Below are 11,148 nucleotides of genomic sequence, written 5' to 3'. Positions count from 1 at the left end.
TACAGATGTGTACGGTGTACCAACTTACTAAGTTTAAAAGTGATCTGTCCGTGTATGAAAAAATAATACCACTTACCACTAGGTAACAAGGACACTCCATTTGAGATATTGTTGCTGAAGGCAATTGAGTCTAAAATGTCTAATGAATTATGATAATCTTATAACAATATATATAGAAGTAAATGGATGAATAACTGGACAAAGTCAGACATGCATTGTAGACTCTCTCACTACACTCGGTATATCTACTTTGCAATTGAATGAATGTTTTAATTGCTTAATTGGTCTTATCATTTGAAAAGCATTGTACCTACATTCTCACAAATTGCTTGGAAAAAACATGAGATTGTATGACATATAAAAGATATCTTCCTTAATCTCATCAAATGAACAAGTTTTTTCTTGATTTTTCAGTGAAAATATTCCTGATGAATATCTGAATGTCAGAATGGTGTTAGTTGGAGGGAGGTGGAAGGTGTTACTTCTGCTGGTCTTGCCTGTGGCAAGCTTCATTGCTGGACTTCTTGTATTCATACAAGGATTTTTACTCACAAGACATGCACTTTTAGATGCTTCCACCTGCTCTGATTTTGGTAAGATTGTTATTTGAAAATTTCCCTTCATTTCTTAATTTTTACATTTACTATGGAAATGAAATTTTATGCATGATATTTGTGTTAAATCTATGTTTTCATAATTTACAATTTCAATTTCCTAACAATATATTTATCACTATGACAGTTGAGGAAAATCTTAAAACAATATTTATTTTTCTAAGGTGAGCTTTCTGAAAATGGCTGCTGGATGCCAAAGAAATTTAACAAGACAGTTCTGCTCCTCATTGATGGCCTGCGATATGATTTTGCTGCAGAAGACGATACTGTGAAAAGTGCAGTTGTCCCTGCATTCCTGAACAAAATGCCTGTTTTCAAAGAAATAATATCTGGCATTGCTGACATTGACAGTAAAGGTGAGAAATGTTAAGAGAATCTAAGCAAATAAGACTTTCTGAATTTTAGCAATGTTTTTCTCCACACACTAAAACATAAATTAAATACTGGCACCTTTTTCATTTTTCACTGTTATCCAAAATGCAGTAACTGGTGGCATATTAATGGAAACCAAACTATTCATGACTATTCTCAATTTGCACAATCTCAATGTTTATCTTGTATCTTAAATTATTCATAGAAATGTTCAAGTAAATTTAGAATTTTAAATGATGCAAGCTAGTTTTAATCTCATAACACATTCATTTATCATGTCACAGGTTTGATACTAATTACAAATTTAATGTGAAAATCATGTTAATTTGATCATATACATTTTATGCACTCCTGTCTAGCTTTGTTAGGCATATCTAGAATACTAAAGCAGCTGAATTTTTTTATTTTAAGGAACGACTCATCTTCCATGGAGGGGCAGTGGCTTCCTGGCTAAATTTATTGCGGATGCCCCCACCACCACCATGCAGCGGCTCAAAGGCCTCATCACTGGGGGATTGCCTACATTCATTGACTTGGCACAAAACTTTGACAGGTGAATTTTATTGAAAACTTGGATTAGTTTGGGACAGTGCTTGAGCTGCTACAATCCTTGTTTATTCAATGTTATTTCAAAGACTTTAATAAATTGCAAAATCATATTGTAACATCAAGAACAAATATTCACAGCTCAAATGCCAGGATGACACATGATGATTTCAAAATTTCATGTCTTCCTATTTCTTGCTGGTCAAAATCTAAGATTTACACGTATATCAGTTCCCTGGCTTTGCTATCCATCAGCCTTTTTTGTTCTATGGTCAAGGGTTTAAGTAGAGTTGGAGATCAACAGCACTATTTTGCAGGCCAGTTTAGCACAAGCTACTTGGCCATGGTAGTACTTGCCTGACTGTTCAGTTTAATGGTCAACTATCAGTTAATAACTACCACTACAGTTGTAGCCAATCTTGGTGTGATATATCCAGCAGCCTGAAGGTATAAACGTTGTATCTGTTACATGGCCACACAACATGTGCCTACCTCGACATTTAATGTGATGTCTTTTGAATAATATTTAAATGATTGAAAAGATGAATATAAAATCCTGCAATTGCAAATACTTTTCAGTAAATAGTGAGTCATTTTAAATTTACTATTGTTCACAAGTAACTCCCTCTGCACTAAATTTTTTAAACCTAATTACAGAATAATCATGTTAATATCAGCTTATACATAGCTACCAATTTTTAGGAAGTTTTCCCAATCAGTAATGATTTATGGCACCTTAGCTGTTTTTAAACTTCTATATATACATTTGAAATTATTACATTTGCTGTTTCTTTGACATCTATTTGTTGAAAATTTTCCATAACCAGTGATTAACCCTCAAATTACATGCATCACTGGTTGTAGCATTGGTTTGATGTCACAGATTCTGTTTATTGCTGGGCTCAGAACAGTATACTGCTACATTGTATTGTGTGGCTCAAAATTATGCCATACATGATAAAAACAACAAAGTATTTGTTGATTGTTCATTTTATTCTTATTGATAACTTGAAACACAAGTTAAAACTTTAGCTTGACATGTCTGGCAGTGGGAGTATCAGTGAAGACAATTTGGTTCTGCAGCTGGAGCAGCATGGACGCAGCATCACCGTACTTGGTGACGACACCTGGAGGAATCTATTCCCAAACAGGTAGCATTGGATGCAATTCTCAGTTTAGATATGCTTAATCATATATTTGTTGATCCAAATTATCAGAGAGTTAGAAGCCAAAGAATTCCTATTTAAATTATTAGAGAGTTGATTATGCTGTAGATGACATTGGTAGATCGAAAGGCATGGTTCAGGAAGTAGTTTCAGTTTATTAACAATGTTTTGAATGCAACAAACATTTGTAGTCAAGTTACGAGCACAGTTATATACAGTGGGGGGAAATAAATATTCGTACACTTGAAAAATCGTATTTTAATGTATGTAAGTACACAAACTTAACAGGAAAAGTGATTTAAATTATGTATAGAGACGCATTAATACTATGCGTCTCTATACATAATTTAAATCACTTTTCCTGTTAAGTTTGTGTACTTACATACATTAAAATACGATTTTTCAAGTGTACGAATATTTATTTCCCCCCACTGTATATGTATTTTATATAAACCATTGTTGTGCTGTTGCTCTTAATGCCTCTATATAATCATTCCATTTCTTTCCCTATAAATTCTTACTGCGCTAGTAGGTAAACAGAATTTAAAAGTTAGATGGTGTAAACTTTTTCTGCCTTTTGATTTTGAATCAATTGTGCTTCTGAAATCTTTTCTTTCCTATTTTAGTTGCAATGTGATTGTGCATCACTGCATTAATAAATAACTCATAACATTTACAGCGAAATTTCATTTGAGAAATTTCATAAAAACTGAATAATACTATCATTAATTCTCAGGTACAGATATGACTTTTAAGTGCACTGTAATACAATTGTTCTTCTTTATAGGTACATCTAATTGGTGTTTAATTTTTCCTAATAATTGCTATAAAATACATCTACTGCAAGACTGCAATTTGATTTTCTGATTATTTATATCTCTTTTATCCAGCTTCAATCGGGACTTCTTATTTCCATCATTCAATGTTTGGGACTTGGACACGGTAGACAATGGAATACTGGAGCACTTAGATGCAGAGTTAAACAACCCCCGGTGTGATGTTCTCATTGCTCATTTCTTGGGCGTTGACCACGTGGGTCATCGCTATGGCCCCAATCACCCCAGCATGACGCGCAAGCTGCGTCAGATGAACGATGTTGTCAGGTCAGAGTGGGTGACGAACATTGGAACTTTATGTCAGACATTGACTGTTGTTGTTAAGTTGTAAATCAATCACCAGGTCATTACAGACTTGGTACCAATGAATAGGGGTACTTGAGAACAGACAATGACTGTTGTTNAAATCAATCACCAGGTCATTACATACTTGATACCGACGAAAAGGGGTACTTGAGAACAGACATTGACTGTTGTTGTTAAGTTGTAAATCAATCACCAGGTCATTACAGACTTGTTACCGACTAGGGGTGCTTGAGATCAGATATTGACTGTTGTTATTAGGCCTCGATCACCGTTCAGGACGTGCACTTCACTTGCTATTCCTACCATACAATTCAGCTCCCGCTCTTCAATGCTCTTTATGACGTGTATGTTTAATTTATGACGTCTGTGTTCCAAATAAGGTAGTATTTTCAAGTTGAAAGGAACGGATGGATATTGTCTTTTTGTTTAGGTGCTTTAATTGTAGCAAAATCATGAAAACAAGTCAGGAATAACAATGAATTGGGCTTCAAAGTTATGACGAATTTAGGGCTTTAAGAAGCACACTGCCGAATTAGGTAATGAAGCTTCTTCAACTGTGATTAATCTAATTGTTGTATTCAGGCTTCATGATGTAGAGATAAAGATCATTTATTCTTTTCTCACAACATCTACAAATTAATATTTATAAAAATCATGTACTTTAGTTTTTTAAATTGCATTACGAATTCAGATTTGTTTGTTTCTCAATGGCGTTAATTGTAATACCAATGTTATATGTCACCAGGCACGTTGCACAATCAATTCATGACGACACATTGCTGCTCGTCTTTGGCGACCACGGCATGACAGCCACGGGAGATCATGGCGGCGACTCTGACGCTGAAGTTACGGCTGCATTTTTCGTCTACAGTCCAGGATTAGTGAAGAATTTCAGTTCTTATTACCGCTCCTCGCCTCACAGCAGCACCAATACAAACGAGTCCAATATCAATGAGTTGCTGTTCCAAGGGGAAATATTTCCTGTGGGTGATTGGAGACATCAGACACCCCACTTGATACAACAAGTGTCCCTAGTGCCCACCGTGTCTCTATTATTGGGAGTTCCTATCCCCTACTCGAGTATTGGGAGTGTTGTGCCACAGTTGTTTGGTTCGCTGCAAGATCAGGTGATGGCTCTCAGCCTAAACGTTAAGCAAGTACATCGATATCTTTCTCATTACAACGACAAGTTCTCATCAAACAGATTTCCCTTGAGTATGTGGCAAAAGCTGGTCTCTCTCAAAGTAGATATAGACGATATCGGAAGGATTAACTTGAGTAATAGCACTCATTTGGAAGCGTATAAATCTTCACTGAAAGAAGAAGCTGTGGGCAAGGATTTGGAACAGATAAAGAATCATCTTTTAATGCGTAGAAAGTCTCTATATGAGGAATATTTAAGCCTTGCTAAAGCGATGTGTGAAGAAGTGTGGGCGACTTTCGATGTGACTGCCATGGCTGGCGGAATTTTCCTCATGATTGTGGCATTGACTAATCTGGCTATAATCTCACTATCCTTAACGAAGAAAGAAGAAATATTCACATATTTTTTCAAGGGCAATTGTGCTATTTGTACAATAATAATGTTTACATTATTACTAAGAAGTTGGTTGCCTCTTCCTGTGTTGAATTTTATTCCAGCCTTTTTGGCTGGTGTTGTCGTCGTCTTTCATGCCAGCAAAGTTAATAGTTTGAGTGTTTATGCTGCATACAAAGATTTATGGCCTTTGTTAATATTTGGCTTTGTGTGTTGTAGTAGCTTCTCCAATAGTTTTGTCGTTCATGAAGATGCTGTCATAGGCTTTTCACTCGTCTCGCTTCTTGCTTATTCAACGTTGAGACTTCTCCTTATCCACAAGACAAGAACGTTTGAGAAGGGCAAAATAAAGAACCAAGCTTCTATCTCCTCCGTGTTGGCTTACATTGCCGTGTCAGTCTTCATTGTTGTGGGTGTGGCAGTTCGATGGAGTTCCTCGTATCGGCGATGTCGTGAAGAACAAAGCAGCTGTGAACCATCCACTAATTACCTCCCACTGTCCAGCATCGATAGCGCCCTGCAGAACAAGCGCTTCTTCATCGGAGTTTTTCTCCTCATCCTAACAGTTAGTCTACCTCGTCAGTGGCTCAGCTATTGTGGAAACTTGAACGGAATGCGGGCTGCTGTTTTTGTCTACAGAAACGCCACCATAATATGCGGCGTTATGATAGCGACTTATTGGGCTCTTGATGCTGTGCCTAAACCATCTGCCCTAATATTAACTTACATGAACTACCCTCCTCGCGTAATTTATGCGCTTGCTGCTATAACTATCCTGATAACTTTCGTCAAACCTCTTTTGATATTCCAACTGCATAAAAATAAACGCCAGTATAACGTAACGAACGCCCACATGCTCATTCCAGAACTATTCAATAATCTCAAAGAAGACTTCGGCCGTAACAAACGGCCTGATTCGGATTGTGAGACTCCTGTTGTGTATGGACTAGCAACGGCCATTTCGGCGCCTCTAGTAACCACGGGCAGCATGGCTGCAATTGTGGTGCTGCTGCTGGTGGGCGACGGTATGGCGCTGCCGCTGCTGCTGCTCATACTCACCGTCGCCGGCTTCTGCTTCCTGCATGCCGCAATTTGCTGGCAAAACCCTCTTCTGGGTACGTGGTTTGAAATTCAAATGCAATACGTGCTGATGATAGCAATTACTGTCTAGCCTCGCATCCTATAATTGCCAGTTCTTTCTGTGTTTGAGTCGGAATTCTCAATTTAGTTTATAATTATTCACCTGAAAGTGAAGTTTGTAGACAATTTATTTCCAGTTACAAACGGTTTAAATGCATTATTATTGAATGATAGAGGGTCAGCCTTGTTGTGATGTTTTACGATATCGCAGACAGTGTGATGCGGCTGCGCTGGGTCGGCCCTGTGGTGTGGTGCCTGCTCAGCCTGCACGGCTTCTACTCCACGGGCCACCAAACCACCTTCCCCACCCTGCCCTGGTCCGCTGCCTTCGTGGGACGCGTCGAGACGGGCGCAGGTTCGTAGAGGTCAACGCTTCTCTGAAGCTTGTCACAAATAGTCTTTATAAAGGGGAAGGCCGAAAAATAGTCTTTATACCCCAAAAAATAGTCTTTATACCCAAAAAAATAGTCTTTATACCCAAAATAGTCTTTATAGTGGGAAGGCTGTTAAACGCGATTTCACAGATTTATAAGAAAAATTGTTTATTAATATTCTTTTATTGTTCTTCATTATTTTTCATATTCTCTAAATGCATTTTGACTGTGTAATTAATTGGAGTTCATAACTATTTATGACCCGGAAGGTACTTTCTCTAGTCAGGAAAATACCATAGAAATTGATCATTACAATTTATTGAAGCTTTATTATTTATTTTCATTCAAAATTCTGGTCACATCTTTTTTCTTTTGACCCGTAGAGAAAATAATATTGGATATACCTCTATTGCATATTATGTTATAATATGGCATTGAATATTGTATATGTATAGATTGTATATTGCACAATATATTCGATGCTGATTATGATGTTCTACTTTATGAAAATACATATTATTATGTAACTACCCTCAGGAGGGACACTGGCACCTGCATTGTTGGTGCTGCTGCACACCTTCTCAGGTCACCTGCTGCTGGGCCTGCTGCTGCCGCTGCTGCCCCTTGCTCCCCTAACTCTCGGGGCCATCCTGCCTACCCTCAGGAAGAAGAAGTGAGTGCCCTGCCTTGAGCTTGTAAAACCAACCAATTGCTTCAAGTTTAAGAAAGAAGAAAGCTAACTTCTTTCCGTCATCTGGAAGTATAACTGAATACCTACCTCAAAAAAGCTATTAAATGGAAATGCAACCTTATTAGCGCATTTTTTCATTTATGGAAAAAATGCACTATTGTGCTCGCCATGTCCGTCCGTCCGTCTGTCTGTCTGTCCGTCCGTAACTACACTTTTTCGTCGACGAGAAAATGCGCTCTCTGTCACTCACTGCAGTGAGTACTGAGTTATATTTTTCCCTTCATTCAAGTAATCTACATGGTTAAATTTCACGTACTTAATATTGAATATTTGTCCTGTTTCAAATTAAGCATTTGAATCTTCACTGCTCAATACATTCTGTTCTGATTATGATGGTCTACTTCGTACATTGCTTTTATGTCCTGCGATCCAGTGTCCTGCGAGGAAGCCAGTATCTCCTCGAAAATTCTTCCTTTCAAAAGACACGAAGAAACCCATAATCGCAATTTCTTATGTCAGATCTGGAGACGAGCTGCAGCGAGGAGAGTTCGTGCTGCTGGATCGGCCCGAAGTGTTTTTAGCATCGCTGAGCAGCTTTGCTGTCTCCTACGTCTCACTGCATTGTGCCAAGGTACACTATGCTACGATAGATTTTTGAGGGATTTGTTTCAGGATAAAACGTAAGTATCCTTAGCATGTGTTCCGGACGTTGCAGTCCCAGGCCACGTTGTGCCGCCTCATGCCACAGTGGAGCGCCGCCTTAGACCACGTTGAGGGCTATTCGTAAACTAGGGAACGTTTTTTAATAAAACAAAAACTATGCACCGGAAAAATATTAAATTACGTAAATCTGAAAGAATGACTAAAATGATACTTTTCTACAGTCACTAAACAAATTAAGGCTTTTAAAGTAGTATTTTGGACGAGCTTCGAAATTCCTTCGTCATGGAAATCCTCCGCCTGCGATCTCAGCCACTCAGTGACGCGCGCCCGGAGCTCGTCGTACTCATCAAAATGCTGTGTCGCTAGACCGTTCTTCATCTTCTGGAACAAGTGAAAATCACTCGGTGCTAGGTCGGCACTGTAGGGTGGACGTGGGAAAATCTCCCATTTGAATGAGTCTAGTCACTGAGTGGTTGAGATCGCAGGCGGCGGTTTTCTATGACGAAGAAATTTCGAAGCTTGTCTACCGCTACTATAAAAGCCTTAATTTTTTTTTTGGTGACCATGTAAAAAAGTAGCATTTTAGTCACTCTTTCAGAAGTATGGTATATAATAAAATATTTTTCCTGTACCTAGTTTGTTTTATTACAAAACGTTCCCTAGTTTCTGAATAGTCCTCGATTCAGTCTCGTATTAAATTTCATAAAACTCGTATTAAATTTCACATGATGCCTCTTTTTCAACACGAGAGAGAAAAATTAATACGAGGTTAATTAAATAAGTGTAAACGGGATTGTATTGGTTAGGTTTTAAGTTATTTGAAGGCTGCCTGTAGTTTTGACGGTCACAAAAAAATCATATATAGATAGTGCTTCTCTCTAGGTATATAAAGAATGGATATTCCACAATACTTTGATAGATTATCATCAGTAAAAAAGCAAATTACTCGAATGCATGGGAAGCTTAAAGCGTGAAAGACTGTAATTTCTCTAACGTGCTGTTTGTGCACCAACAATTTATATGAACATCGTATTAATTTTTCTCTTATTTTGTGCCATTACAGGTGCTGCTCACATGCATCAGTTGTCTGTTCCTGAGACGTCATCTCATGATGTGGAAGATATTTGCACCTCATTTAATTTTCGAGAGCGTCGGCCTGGTGGTGACACTGTGCTCGGTGAGCTTCAGCGTGCTGCTAGCACTCCGCACTCTGGATGTGCTTCAAACATGGGCCATTAGAATCTCTTTCCTTAAAGAAAAACCCTCGTAAGAGCAATCCAATCATTCACTTTTTCCTGTTCTTATTGTTACAGACCAGATGATTCTCAATCTTCATGCTCATTGGACCGCCTGCTTGATGATTCAAACATGCGCCTTCATGGCTACTTAATTTGTGCAATCCTCCTGTTATTGATAGTTCATTTTGTTCAGCAATTCAGCAATTATTATTCTAAAACGTGGATAAATAATCAAACAATTAATTATTGAGCCTGTTATATTGGGGCAAATTAAAAATTATGGTTCAACAATAATTTATTGTCAGTGAGGTCATGGGTTCTAGAGACCTGTTCGTCGTATTTAGGTATCAGGAGGTCTTCGGGCGATGTCATAGTCATCTCGGTAGGACTGTTAGGAGAAGGTCCTGCTGCGAAACATTATTTTCTTTGAAATGTTGCATACAAGCACTTTCTAAATTTGTTGATCAAATAATCACTTCCAATCAATTTGCGTTGCGTGAATGCTGAGTGAACTCCAGTTCAAAGGTTTTTTTTTTAGCATGAACATCGACTTGTCGTTGAAGTAGATGTGAAGCTTTGCTCAGAAAGATCTAGTCTGTTTTACGAGTGTGTATATTCATTTGCCCGAAACCAGAAATACAGTTTTGTTAGAATTTAGATTATAATATTGTTTCCTTAAATTGTTTGTCTTCCGTAATATCTGTTTTGTAAATAACATGTAGAGTTCTCAAATCTGCTTCACTTCCCACCAGAGTATATTGGTTGTGGATTTGAAAAGCGTCCTTCATTCTGGTATGTATGGTTGGGTCAAAACAGAGAAAATTTTGGCGTAGATAACGTTCTGTGTCGTTTATTCACAGAAGATCTCTTTTTAGGTAGCCTAATTGAAGCTGTTAATAAAGTTGTACAAATGGCATATTTTTATTTTGGTCCTGCAAACCATCTGCATGCAAGGCTACTCAATTACTTGGTTTTGCGTATTGAGACATTGATAGATTAAATTAACCTTTCAGTTCGCTTATATCTTTTTTGAATTGATATGTGTGCGATTTTGTTTCATTGAAGATTCTATTAGAAATTTCTATTTTATGAACTCGCGGTTAGTACATCCAAGATGAATGTGAGCCTCTAATTCGCCATTGAAAGCAGAACAGCTAGAGGAATATTGTAGAGCGTGCGTTTCTTGTCTTGTAATTCCCGACGTGCGATTTTTACAGATTTATTATTGAGCGCCAAGCAAACGGTGAAGATTTGCGTATTATTTAGGTTGTGAGTGACGAAACCCCTTCTCAGCTTCTGTTACCCCGCGGGAGGTAGCCGATTCAAATGCAGAACATTAAATTTGAAGCGACACTCAACATATTTTTTCCCGGAAACTTTAGACTGATGCCCCCAATGTCACTAGCCATAAGTAGATAAGGCCAGAATGCCATATAATCTCACGCTGAACATTAACCCATGATGAAGCCCCTTCGACAGCGCTCTTTCTCCGCTAGAATGTAGAAATTCTTAGCTACCAACATCAAACCACAGTTTTGAAACCTACTGAACACGGAGCTGAAAGTTCAAATTGCGGCGCGAAATCGATTTCTAATTTCTGAAGCGCTGGAAAACCTACCGGTACAACAAGATCGATAAAACTTCCAGTTAAAATCGCTGGAAATT

The 11,148-nt window shown here is 38.1% G+C and overlaps 1 protein-coding gene across 1 annotated transcript; it reads left to right on the top strand.

Annotated features, from left to right (window-relative positions):
- Window positions 1-412: 412 nt before the first annotated feature.
- LOC108670678 (GPI ethanolamine phosphate transferase 3) lies at window positions 413-9,736 on the top strand. Its single transcript, XM_018158162.2, has 10 exons — window positions 413-593; window positions 779-970; window positions 1,398-1,539; window positions 2,582-2,683; window positions 3,589-3,801; window positions 4,586-6,492; window positions 6,729-6,872; window positions 7,429-7,564; window positions 8,102-8,213; window positions 9,309-9,736. The coding sequence occupies exons 1-10, from the start codon at window positions 449-451 to the stop codon at window positions 9,513-9,515; spliced, it is 3,300 nt and encodes a 1,099-aa protein (XP_018013651.1). The 5' UTR covers window positions 413-448; the 3' UTR covers window positions 9,516-9,736.
- The last annotated feature ends 1,412 nt before the right edge of the window (window positions 9,737-11,148 follow it).

This window comes from Hyalella azteca, unplaced genomic scaffold (genome assembly GCF_000764305.2).
Source record: "Hyalella azteca isolate HAZT.00-mixed unplaced genomic scaffold, Hazt_2.0.2 contig2587, whole genome shotgun sequence".
Taxonomy (NCBI): domain Eukaryota; kingdom Metazoa; phylum Arthropoda; class Malacostraca; order Amphipoda; family Hyalellidae; genus Hyalella; species Hyalella azteca.
Note: the sequence above shows the minus strand (reverse complement) of the source record. Positions and strands in the feature narration are given on the sequence as shown.

Excerpts from the sequence above, each read along its gene's own strand:
- LOC108670678 (XM_018158162.2), top strand. The coding sequence starts at position 449 with ATGGTGTTAGTTGGAGGGAGGTGGAAGGTGTTACTTCTGCTGGTCTTG. Across the intron at positions 594-778 it reads TTCCACCTGCTCTGATTTTG|GTGAGCTTTCTGAAAATGGC; the intron begins GTAAGATTGTTA and ends TATTTTTCTAAG. Across the intron at positions 8,214-9,308 it reads TCTCACTGCATTGTGCCAAG|GTGCTGCTCACATGCATCAG; the intron begins GTACACTATGCT and ends GTGCCATTACAG.